General features: G+C 38.2%; 1 protein-coding gene across 2 annotated transcripts in view; it reads left to right on the forward strand.

Annotated features, from left to right (window-relative positions):
• lrriq1 (leucine-rich repeats and IQ motif containing 1) overlaps positions 1-12,846 on the forward strand; it is a 220,694-nt gene that overhangs the window by 152,084 nt on the left and 55,764 nt on the right. For both annotated transcript variants that reach the window (XM_059652467.1, XM_059652466.1), the window contains 4 exons: positions 871-957; positions 2,556-2,698; positions 9,749-9,832; positions 10,330-10,418. In XM_059652467.1, the coding sequence (XP_059508450.1) occupies positions 871-957; positions 2,556-2,698; positions 9,749-9,832; positions 10,330-10,418 (403 nt within the window). The remainder of the gene's footprint in view (positions 1-870; positions 958-2,555; positions 2,699-9,748; positions 9,833-10,329; positions 10,419-12,846) is intronic.

Below are 12,846 nucleotides of genomic sequence, written 5' to 3' on the forward strand. Positions count from 1 at the left end.
ATTATCTATACTTTGAAACCATTTTTGTCCTTTTAACAAAATTTTCGGCTTATTCTTTTGAAGTGATTTGATTTTATCTGCACACGGTTTTATATTATCTAGATCCCAAGAGAATAGAAAAATCACAAAAGACCATGCAAAGTGATTAATGTCTGTTATTGGGTGGTACCAAGAAAATTGAGCAAAAATTCTAGAAATTGGAACTTTCTGCTTCTGTAGTAAATAATATTATCATAGATTAACCTGCCAACAAATAAGGATCCCTGAAAGGTTTTAGAATAGCAGAAGTTTCCCCACTCAGTTTCCCCTGTTTTACAAGCAGAAAGTTTGAGTAGTGAAATTACAGCAGCAATACTGACTTAGTTACTGACAAGAATTTTTTTTAAATCACATGATATGACATTACTGGCCAACTTAGATTTTATGGTCTGTTGTGGATACAAAAATTACCACCATAAATTTTTTTGCCAACTGTAGCTAATCAGCTTTGCTAAGCAAAACAAGCTATAAATTTCACTTAGAAATGGAATTCTATTGGGAGAAGAACATGATGAAATTCCTAAAAAAGAACCTGAAGACAGCGTTGTTGTTTTTGGCAAAATAAGTGAAGCCAAAAGCACTTTGAAGGATGCATAATCCTACTAGTGCCAAAGACATTTTATAATAAAGACATTTAGTTTATTAATAAAAGTATCTCTGTCAGATTAAAACTGGCATCCTGTAAAATGATTTTGGCATGCTATGAATATGAAATCCATGTAAATAATCCTGCTTTACTACCAGTGAGTCTTACAATTTAGGTATGATCATTTAATTTGTTTTTTCATTCCAATTATTGAATCCCATCTGAAAACTTGTTTCTTCACTCAGACCACTTTGGACAAAAACTGGATAACCTCAGAGCCTGAAAGTTCTCCACAGGCTTTCTCAACTGAAAACCATTATCGGCAACTAAAGGTAATGTGCTGCATTATAGAAACCAATTAATTCCATTTATATTTTGAAAGAACTCTACTAGAATGTTGGGATAATGAATTAAGAAATAAAAAGCTGTAAAAATTAATTACTTCAGAATATCTAGACACCACTACCAGCAACAGATGAAATTTGTCACATTGCTTTTTTATTTCCCAATTGCTTATATAAATGTGTTCTTTTGTTTTTCAGTCCATTATGCTTCACTGGTAATTGAGTGACATACTACAGCTGTAAATTTGGCACAAAATTAGAAAACAATGAATGAAAATATACTGTAATTTAAGAAAAAGACAGAAGCAAAGTTTCAGACAAATTTATATAACAATTTGAAGTACTGCAATAAACCAAAACTTTAAATCCACTCAAATATCTTAACAGTAATTTAATTTATCCTTCTGTTTATCTTTTGCATTTTACATTGAGATATCAGTCATATTGGAGAGGGAAATGGTGAGTTGAATTGATCTCTATGAAAGGAAGCTTGAGTAGTTATATATTTAGAATGGCTTCATAAATTTGATATTTTAAATAAGAAAGTGTTCAACTTTGGATAAGGAGTATTTTACCAGTAAGGACACGTTCAATTGTTGCTAAAGCAGTAGAATTATGTTGGATTAAACCACCCTGTTATGGCCTTGAAATTCCACCCAAATTGATGAAGTAAGGATAGAATGTGGAACACAAAATATTGGCCTGGCAACATACTCAGAATACTTGAAAGCCAGTCAATATTTGCCAGCTCACATTTCTATATTGCCCAGAGAATTCTGCACTTACAGGAGTACTGATTATTTTGCTTTTTCTTTTGCTTTGCAATTGGGTTTTTGATGCAATCTTTTAACTATATTTTCTCATATGAAGTTATTCTGGCACTTTTCACAGATGGTGATCTTGGAAGTCGTTTCAAACTCCCTTGCATGCTCCCATTACAGTATTCTCTCTCTTAGAATTCGTGCATTGAAAACAATTCCAAAATGGCAATTAGTTAAGAATAGAGAACACTCTGCCGGTGGTCAAAATCTTCCCATCCAGATATACGGCAATTCTCTACTATTCCATTAGAGAAGAATCTTTTTCTTAAAAAAATGTTTTATTTTGAAGAAGTGCTTTCAGTGTCTTGGACAAGTTTCAAGTTTGTGAAGACAATGAAAATTTATAAGAAACTGCTAACCCAGAACTCTGTTTTCCTGTGAATTGCATGATGTTCAATAAATAGATAACATAATTGATGGTATTTTGTAGGTAAATCTAGAACATTAACTGAAATGAGATTGAGAGAGATTGGGATAAGGCAATCTATTGGTCTTTCTTCTCCATAATTGCCATGTGATATTGTGAATAATTAGGAATAAAACTTGAAACAAGAACAAAAAATATCACAATGATGACCCAAGTGTGCAAAAAGGAATTCTGCAGCAACAGGACAAGTAGCGCTTGATATTCTCTTCTATTTATCGATGTGTTAAAATAGTTTCCCAAATGGAAAGTCTTTATAATGATTTGCTTAAGCAAGTCTTAAAATGTACTGTATTGTTATTATTTCTTCAAAATCAAGCTGTGTTGTAAATATTTTCCAGGCTCCTCTTCATAAAACCACTGATTTATTTGGTTTGCCAAGGCATCGGCAGCAAGCATGGCAGGACGATGATATCAATAGTGTTGAAAAGTTTGGATCGCCGTCCCTTTCACCAGCAACTACAAGTGTTCTGCAAACTCCCAGGTAGAATCTGATGAAATATCTAACTATTATGTGACTTTTTTTGGCAAGGATACAATGAGGAACAAATTGCGACTTGCTAAATGAATGTGTTATGAATAAAATAAAGTCGGACCCTTTGGGCTGATTTTTAATTTGCCGTAAGAGACCTATCATCTGGATAGTTTCTGCATTCTGACCCCAGTGCAAGGCATCCGACATCCCAAACGTTTCAACTTAAAAAAGAATTTTTCACTTCTGCCTGATTTTAACCTCACATCTGGGCGTGCAGTGTGCACCAAACTGTTCAGATCTGGCAATTTACAAATTAAAACTCACTTTCTTGATCTTCCTGAACCATTAGCACACTCCACAAGATACATAATGGCTGTTAATTTGAAGTGGAGTGTATTCCCCATTCTCTGCCTTTTAAAATTGCAACTTATTGCAGAGGCAGTGGGATGCAGTTCCACCTTTTCGGAACATGATTGTCAAATCACATCCTTAGCCATTCCCAGCATCAGCCAGCAATTGAAGATTAACTTTTATGTGTTTGTTGTTTTATAGCAAGAATAGATTTTTAAAACTTCAAAAAGAGAATAAATTCTTCCCTTGAACATGGGGGTAGTAAAATCATAAAATAATAAATTGTATGATTATGTTCATACATACTGCATGTACATGGCTGACATGATACAATTTAACCACATAGCTGTCATTTTTGATAGAAGAACAACTAATACACAACATTAATTTAAAGGTTTGAGTTCTTCACGACTGCAGATTGTACATCATTTCTCTTTAGTTTCTCAGGAAATTTTCTCATTAGTGTTTATGTAACTTTGGCTTCGATCATCAAGTTTCAAAATTATATGGCTTTTACTGAGTAAATGAACAATTTATCTCATTGAGACTTGAGTAATTTAACACTGTTTAAGAGGCTCACCACATGCTGTAGTACTTCATTCCAACTATAGTTGGTCCTCTTCCCTCATCCTTCATGCCCCATCCATGCCACTTCATAACTGGAAGTGCCATAGCTTAGCATGCAGGGTATAAGGGGCCACGGGAAGACAAGTGAGTGGAGGGGTTAGCTTGGCCTTTCTATCTCCAAGCATGCCACCATTGAGAGCTGAAAATTCCAGCTGGTGTGACTGTTCAAACAAAAACTAAGCCTATTCTGAAATAGAATTACGTATGTATTTGAAAAGGAAGAATAAAAAAAATGCAGACGGAAGGAAAATAGAGAAATTACAACTAAACAGATGGGATTGATTATCACTAGCTTAATCTACTGTTAACAGGAAGGTAATGTCCTCAAAATGGATTTGGAAGCCTTACTGCCCTGTTAATAGAGAGAAAGGTCAAATCTATTCTGAAAGAATCTTAGCACTGAGCACTTGAAGCACCTACCTGCTTCAGCAGTGGCAACATTTCAACACACAAATTGAATTCGTCGGAAGCTACATTTCTGTTTTTGTTGGAAAGCATGTGCCATGTATGCTGAAGTCATTTCCATGGAATCTCAAAGTAAATTTCATGCTTTGAATCACACACAAATTATGCCCCTCATTTATGATAGCAAATCCAGCCTCCCGCACAATTTACCATTTACTGAGTAGGTTTGAGGAAATCTCCTCCCAGCTAGCCTTACATTAAGACCAAGGTTAGAGGTGCAGCAATTTCATTCCGAGTCTCACTCCTCCAATGGCCATTACAAATGTGTAATTCGACCAGATGCTCACATCGTCTTTACTGCAGAAGATACAAATACCAAAGGAACAGCAGTAGGCCATTTGACCCATTGAGCCAGCTCCTCCATTTAACGTGATCATGGCTGATCGAACAATCCAGAGTCTTTCACCCACTCCATCCACATAAGCCTTTATGCCATTTATAATAAAGGAAACCTCTAAGACCAAGCTCCCACAGCCCTCTGGGGTGGATATTCCAACACTTTATGAATAAAATAAATCTATTTATCTTAGTCCTAAATGACATCACCCTTATTTTTAATTTATATTCATTGGTTCAAGACTCTCCAACTAGGGGAAACATAGAACGTAGAACATAGAACAGTACAGCACAGAACAGGCCCTTCAGCCCACAATGTTGTGCCGACCATTGATCCTCATGTATGCACCCTAAAATTTCTGTGACCATATGCATGTCCAGCAGTCTCTTAAATGTCCCCAATGACCTTGCTTCCACAACTGCTGCTGGCAACGCATTCCATGCTCTCACAATTCTCTGTGTAAAGAACCCGTCTCTAACATCCCCTCTACACTTTGCTCCAACCAGCTTAAAACTATGACCCCTCGTGTTAGCCATTTCTGCCCTGGGAAATAGTCTCTGGCTATCAACTCTATCTATGCCTCTCATTATCTTGTATACCTCAATTAGGTCCCCCCCCTCCTCCTTTTCTCCAATGAAAAATGTCCGAGCTCAGTCAACCTCTGTTCGTAAGATAAGCCCTCCAGTCCAGGCAGCATCCTGGTAAACCTCCTCTGAACCCTCTCCAAAGCGTCCACATCTTTCCCATAATAGGGCGCCCAGAACTGGACGCAGTATTCCAAGTGCAGTCTAACCAAAGTTTTATAGAGCTGCAACAAGATCTCACAACTCTTAAACTCAATCCCCCTGTTAATGAAAGCCAAAACACCATATGCTTTCTTAACAACCCTGTCCACTTGGGTGGCCATTTTAAGGGATCTGTGTATCTGCACACCAAGATCCCTCTGTTCCTCCACACTGCCAAGAATCCTATCCTTAATCCTGTACTCAGCTTTCAAATTCAACCTTCCAAAATGCATCATCTCGCATTTATCCAGGTTGAACTCCATCTGCCACCTCTCAGCCCATCTCTGCATCCTGTCAATGTCCCGCTGCAGCCTACAACAGCCTTCTATACTGTCAACGACACCTCCAACCTTCGTGTCGTTTGCAAACTTGCTGACCCATCCTTCAATCCCCTCATCCAAGTCATTAATAAAAATTACAAACAGTAGAGGCCCAAGGACAGAGCCTTGTGGAATACCACTCACCACTGACTTCCAGGCAGAATATTTTCCTTCTACTACCACTCGCTGTCTTCTGTTGGCCAGCCAATTCTGTATCCAGACAGCTAAGTTCCCCTGTATCCCATTCCTCCTGACCTTCTGAATGAGCCTACCATGGGGAACCTTATCAAATGCCTTGCTGAAGTCAATATACACCACATCCACAGCTCGACCCTCATCGACTTTTCTAGTCACATCCTCAAAGAACTCAATAAGATTTGTGAGGCATGACCTGCCCCTCACAAAGCCGTGTTGACTGCATTTAATCAAGCCATGCTCTTCCAGATGGTCATAAATCCTATCCCTCAGAGTCCTTTCTAACACCTTGCAGATGACAGACGTGAGACTTACTGGCCTTACCTCCATCTACCGTGTCTATCCCTTTACGTATTTTGTGGGTTTCAATGAGATCACCTCTCATTCTTTGAAACTTGAGAAAATATGTTTGATAATTTAAGGTAGGAGTGGAGGTTAGATTGACCTTATGTTTAGGGTTAAAGTTTGGCATAACATGGTAGGCCAAAGGGCTTGTACTGTGCTGTACTGTTCTATGTTCCAATATAGGTTATCCCAATCTTCATTGGACAGAGCCACCATCCCAGGCCAAGTCTGCTAAACCCTCTTTGCAGTCTGTCTATGGCAATAATATCTTTGCTGAGATAAGGAGACCAAAACTGCACCCAGTACTCCACATGCAGTCTAGCCAAATTACTTTGCAATTGAAGCAAGTCTTCACTACTTCCGTCTTCAAATCCTCTTGCAAAAAAAGGCTGACATGCCATCAGCCTTTCTAATAGCTTGTTGTACCTTCGTGTTATTCCTCAGTGACTTGCAGACAACCTCTCACCGTTTAAGAAATCCACATCTGTTCTGCCTACCAAAGTAGATACCATTTTTCCACCTTATATTCTATATGCCATAGTCTTGCTCACTTACTAATCATGTCCAAATCTTCCTGAATAAGTACAACATCTTTTCAAAACACACATTCCTGCTTAGCTTTGTATCTACTGCAGATTTGGAAATAACAGTATTACATTTGGTCCCCATGTTCAAATCATTGATATATGTTGTGAGTAACTGAGGCCCAAGTATGGATCCTTGTAGTATTCCACTAATGACAGTTTACCAGTGTGAGAATAACCCATATTTATTCCTACTCTTTGCTTTTGTCTGTAATCCAATCCTTAACCAATGCTAATGCATTACCATGTGGCACGGGTGACATGAAGGCACAATGGTTAGCACTGCTGCTTCTCAGCACAAGGGACCCAGGTTCGATTCCAACCTTGGCTGAGTGTCTGTGTGGAGATTACATATTATCTCCATGTCTTTGTAGTTTTCTGCCAGATGCTCTGGTTTCCTCCCACAATTTAATGATGCGCAGGTTAGGTGAATTGGCTGTGCTAAATTGCCCAAGTGCCCAAGGATTTGCAGGTTAAGTGTGTTATGGAATCCCTATAGGAGAGGCTGATTGGCCTCCTCCTGTTCTTGTGTAACAGACTCAAGAGTCTGAAAGGCGTTTCCTGTTGGACCTTCTCATGTGCCCCTAGAAGAGGCTAGTGAGGCTAAATGGCATGTAATGAGTTTGAGTCTGATAGGTCATTTGGCCCATCAAGTCTATATTGACCCACTGAAGAGCATCCCAGCCAGAAACCCCCCGAACCCTGCATTTCCCATGGTTAATCCACCTAGCCCGCATATCCCTGGACACTGCGGGCAATTTAGCTTGGCCAATCGGCATAACCTGCACATCTTTGGACTGTTGGAGGAAACAGGATCACCTGGAGGAAACCCATGCTGCTACAGGGAGAATGGGCAAATTCCCCAGCTACAGATCTCTAAAGGTGGCATCAAATCCAGGTCCCTGGTTCTGAGGCATCAGTGCTAACCACAGAGCCAGTATGCCACCATGGATTGGCCTGGCACTAAATGCAATAATCTTCAGAGGGTCAGTGCAGATTCAATGGGCTAAATAGACTCTTTCTGCACTGTAGGGATTCTATGATTCTACGTGCTGTAACCAATCACCTGTGGAGGACCTTATCCTGAAAATTCAAACATACCACATTCATCAGTTCTCCTTTATTATTTTTGTTTGTATCATCCTCAAATAACTCCAACAGATTTGTCTAACCTTATTTTCCATTCACAAATCCATTCTGACTATGCCCAGTGAGATCATTTTTCTCCAAATTGGCGATTTATCATATCATTTATGATAGAGTCTAGCATTTTCCTTGCTAATGATGTAAGGCTTAAGCGGTCTGTGCTCTTTTTGGTCCCTTGCCCCTTCCTCATGGGCTGAACTTTTTCAAGCTTCTAATCTGCAGGAATTATTCCAGAACTCTGGATGTTTGGAATGTGATTACCAATGCATTGACTATCTCTGTAACCAGTTCAAAAACAGAAATTGCTGGAAAAGCTCAGCGGATCTGGCAGCATCTGTGGAGTGAAATGAAAGCTAACATTTTGTGTTGAGGGACCGATCTTCAGAATGGATTCTGAGGAGAGGTCCCTCAACCTGAAACATTAACTCTTATTTCTCTCCACAGCTGCTGCCAGATCCGCTGAGCTTTTCTAGCAATTTCTGTTATTGTCTCTGATTTACAGCATTCTCTGTTCTTTCAGTTTTTATTCTATAACCACTTCCTTCAGCATTTCTCTGATGTAGACTACCAGGTCCCAGGGACATATCAACTTTCAGCCTCATTAACCTTTCGAATACAACCTCCTTACTAATACTAATTTTCTTCAACAAATCATTGTTTCTGGTCACTACAATCTCTGATTCTAGGAGATTTCTTGTGTCTTCTTCTGTAAAAAAAAAGTAATTATTTATCTTCTGTGTCATTGCATATTCCCCATAAAAAATACTATCCTTTTATCGAAAGCACATTTGTCTTCAACAAGCACGCATCTGCCCTGTCAATGTTATTTGAGGTTAGTATTTGTTCACACTTCTTCAAAACATTCACTTCATTGAGTTTTGCAATGGGTTGCCTCTTTGGCAGCCTCAGTGCCCACCAGCTGATTTTAAGTTAGACAAATGCCTCAAAGTCATAGTTGCTTCTTCACTGCAACACATGGCAAACAGATGACATATTTAATTAACTGTTTGCCAAAAATTGGCCCAACAGTTCGAAACGTAGAAGTAGCAGAAGCAAAGAACAAGCCATTTTATAGCCTGCTTCTGTCATTATCGTAATTCTACAAGTAGATTAAAGTTATCTTGTTGAGCAAACTTCAGGTGTTGCTGGCAATAAACATGCACCTTTTCATATTTGTCAACTTCATTCTCATCCAATAAGAAGCATAAAAGGTCAGCTTTAAGATCTGTCTTGAGATTGATAACGTTAACCTTTGACCTTGATGCTCATTCAGCTATGAAGTAAGATAAGACATATGATCCAATCCTCAACATTCAAAAAATGTTAAGAAATAATTTGAGATAGCAAGAACTGTAGATGCTGGAGCCAGAGACAACACAGGACAGAGCTGGAGGAAGACAGCTGGCCGGGCAGCGTCAGAAGAGCAGGAAAGTTAACGTTTTCGGTCGGAACCCTTCTTCAGAAATGGAGAGGGGGAAGGGAGCTGGGAAATAAATAGAGAGAGGAGGGGTGGGGCTGGGTTAGTGATGGGTGAGTGCAGGTAGCGAGTGGTGGAGAGTGGCCAGTGGGTTGTTTAGAGGGTATAGGTGGGTGAGAAGATGGACATGTTTTGTCAGGTCAAGGAGGCGGGGATGAGAGAGAGGCTTGGACATGGGTTGAAGACAGGAGTAGGGAGATTTTAAAACTGGTGAATTCCATGTTTAGGCCATTGGGCTGTTGGTTTCTGAGGCGCAATATGAGGTGTCTTTGTTCCTCTCAGCTGCACACCACTTCCTGCCGAGCACCCTGATTCTAGTTAGAAGACTACCTATTATTTTAATGTACAGGATCTGTGAAAGAGAAATGCTCCTTTTAACAGTATAAAAAATGGATTTTTTTTTTTATTTAATTTGGTCACCCGGTAGAACTATGTCAAGATTTTCTGAGGCTACATCTTGCAGCAAGCAATGCTTCAAGTCAGAGAAAGAAGAACAGATCTCTCTGGAATGGTAAGCATATCTTATTAATTCACAAAGCTAGTTTTTCATCAACTGAAACACTCTGAAAGAAATAAAGCATCTTGCTTCATACTTCCTGTCACGTCAATTAAAAAGAATTGACTTCTTCAAAATTCCCAACTTAACGCAGTCTGCCCTTTCAAACTAAAGTGAAGTAATTTTCCATATTTTTAAAAGTTTTCACCATTCCACAATTGTTTTTCAATGTGACTTTGGTTTTTAGTGATACCTGTGAACATGATTTATTGTACATATACATGTATACTTTTGAATTGGAAGAGATTGATAGTGCTCTAGAAAGTGTTCTATAAAGTTCTGTAATAATATTTCAAAATAGGCATAAACTGTTCAGTTTGTTGATAGTCTTTAAGGTAAATTTAACTGATGTTTTTACTTGTTGTCCTTACTTAAGTAAAATGTATTGTAAACCATTCCAAGGAAATTGCATTAACATTAGCTATTTATCTTTTTGTTCTTGTTACTGATAGGGGCTTTAAGAATGCTCATACTGCACAGCTAATGTTGAAACGAGCTCAGAAAATGAAATCCAAGAAAGCAGACGCTAAAAAATTGCTGGGTATGTTTATTTTCCCCCCTGTAACTTGGCAGTCATCCAGGAGGACTTTCTGAAGGGCAAAAAATTGGGTTCCATTCACATATTCTTTCAAGATAAGTGTTAACCGTTTCATCCACCACAGTATTCTTAAATCAAATGTATACAGGTTTTGTTTTAATATGCTGTGAGCATGTCTTTTGTGTGTAATTGGTTTTAGCATAACCACAGAATTGTAATCTTACTTGCATGTTAATTCAGAATTATTATTCAAATTCACACTACATGGTGCAACCTTGATGATATTAATTTAGCAATGCAGTTGATGTCTCAGCTGCCACTTGATCAAAAGATTTTGTTTTCCTTTTGTATGACAAGTACTGGAAAGCTGAAGCAATTTTGCAATAGCAACCAATCCCCACTCTCTTTATCTTTTCACTCTATTCTAAGCCTACCTTTTGTTTAATTTTTCTTCCCAGTTGAGAATTTACCATCTTTTCTGATCTTCCCCTTTCTGACCCTAAATGATCTGTACATAGCAAGGACCTTAGTTTCATCCCTTTGTGCCCAATTTCAATGAATTTCAAGCTCAACCTAACCTCTGATCTCTTGTTACTGCCCATGTTTCATACTGTGTTTTTCAATTAAGAAGCACCCTTCCTCCATATTGTGTCACCAGCATTCTAAATAATATTGGACCCCTTCCTTATGGTATCTTATAATTAAGAATTCACTGCTGTTTTCTTTCTTTGTTCTTGAGCTTCATTGTTTTCTCAATGCCAGCAGTGATATTACCATAACTAAATCCGTTGATGAAGTGGGCAATTGTTTTTGTCTAGCAAAACAATCTTTAAATAAGCTGGAGACAGCTGCTTTTCATATTTTTTACCATCAAACACTAAACTATGATTTATCGGGTTGTTACTGGTCTAATATTTTACGGCTTATTTCCTACAGTCTCATTGTTTCTCCCAACTCTGCAAGATCAATTTATTACTCCTCTATAAAAGACACAGAGACGAGACTATAAATGTAATTTTAAAAATACTGATGCTGAAAATCTGAAATAAATGGAGAATGCTGGAGAAATTCAGCTGATCAGGCAGAATCTGTGGAGAATGAAATAGAGTTTATGTTTCAAGTTTGGTATGATTTTTCTTCAGAGACTAGATTGATTGTTTCAGACTGCTCCTATCACATTCTCTGATCTTGCAACCATTTTACTGCCCAATGGCCCTTCCCCACCCTATCTACCTAATCCCTTATACTTAATAGTGGTTTGAATTTCTTTAGCCCCAGTCATCTCTATTACATTGCGCATATACACTTCCTGCACACTTCTTTTTCTCTCTGGACTGTCCACTTCATTCTTAAAAGGAAGCCCATGGATCAACATCTTCCTCCACTTGCCTAAATTTATTCTCATCCAGAAAAACTTACATTCACCATTGGGATTTGCATTGATACACAATGTCTGTCATTTTATAAGTCACATGAAATGTTCTTTAAACTTATTCAAGTTCCATCCTGATTAATCCTTGTGATAAGGAGTTCTGTCTCATTATTTCAAAGTAGGAAAGGGAGTTATTCCTGGTTTTCTAGCCTACATTTATCCCACAATCAGCAGAACTTGTAAAAAATTGTGATCACTTTTCTTGTCATAGCTTGCAATAAGCAAATTAGCTGCTGTGCTTCCTGTATTAGAATGGTTACTACAATTCAAAAGTGCTTTATTGGCTATAAAATGCTTTAGATCTCTTGTGCTCAAGTAAGGTGATGTATAAAAGCAATTTGTTATTTTTCATCCAATTCCTATCAAACCTGACCTCCAATTGTGATTGATACGTGATATTTTATAGTTTCTCTGATTTCAAATTTTACAACACGGGTGCAAGTTGCAATAATGCAACTATGGTGGTTATGCCCAATCTTCAATGGCCAATTTAAGATTGGCAGTCAAGCTGTCAGTGTGCTGCATTTGTACATATTAGAAACTAAATTTTTTAATACACAGGGCCCTGTTCTTTGTACACAGGAAGAACACATTCACATTCTGTGCCTGTTTCAACTCAAAATAGGTGGCAGCCATTCTCTAGTTCATTTCCCATGGCAAGGCATCAATCAGCAAGATTAACTTGCCTTAATTTAAAATGCAAGCATAGCTTGGCAGTTAACAGTCTGTTATTGTTAATTTATGCATCATCCATCACAACTTCTCTACCAATCAGAGCCTACTTGCCAACGAATGCTCTCATGTATTATAGATGTTGCTTTCCCTTCACATTGGTCTTTCTTGCAAATTATCCTGGTAAGTACAAGGTGAAAAGCTTTAACAAAATGTGTTTTGTTTTCAGCAATACTAATGTAAAAGTAACTGCATAAGACCAGATATTAAATTGATGGAAACATTCCAAGATGGCCCAGCAGAGTTTCCATATTGTATCTCATACTT

The sequence above is a fragment of the Stegostoma tigrinum genome, chromosome 18, assembly GCF_030684315.1.
Source record: "Stegostoma tigrinum isolate sSteTig4 chromosome 18, sSteTig4.hap1, whole genome shotgun sequence".
Taxonomy (NCBI): Eukaryota; Metazoa; Chordata; class Chondrichthyes; order Orectolobiformes; family Stegostomatidae; genus Stegostoma; species Stegostoma tigrinum.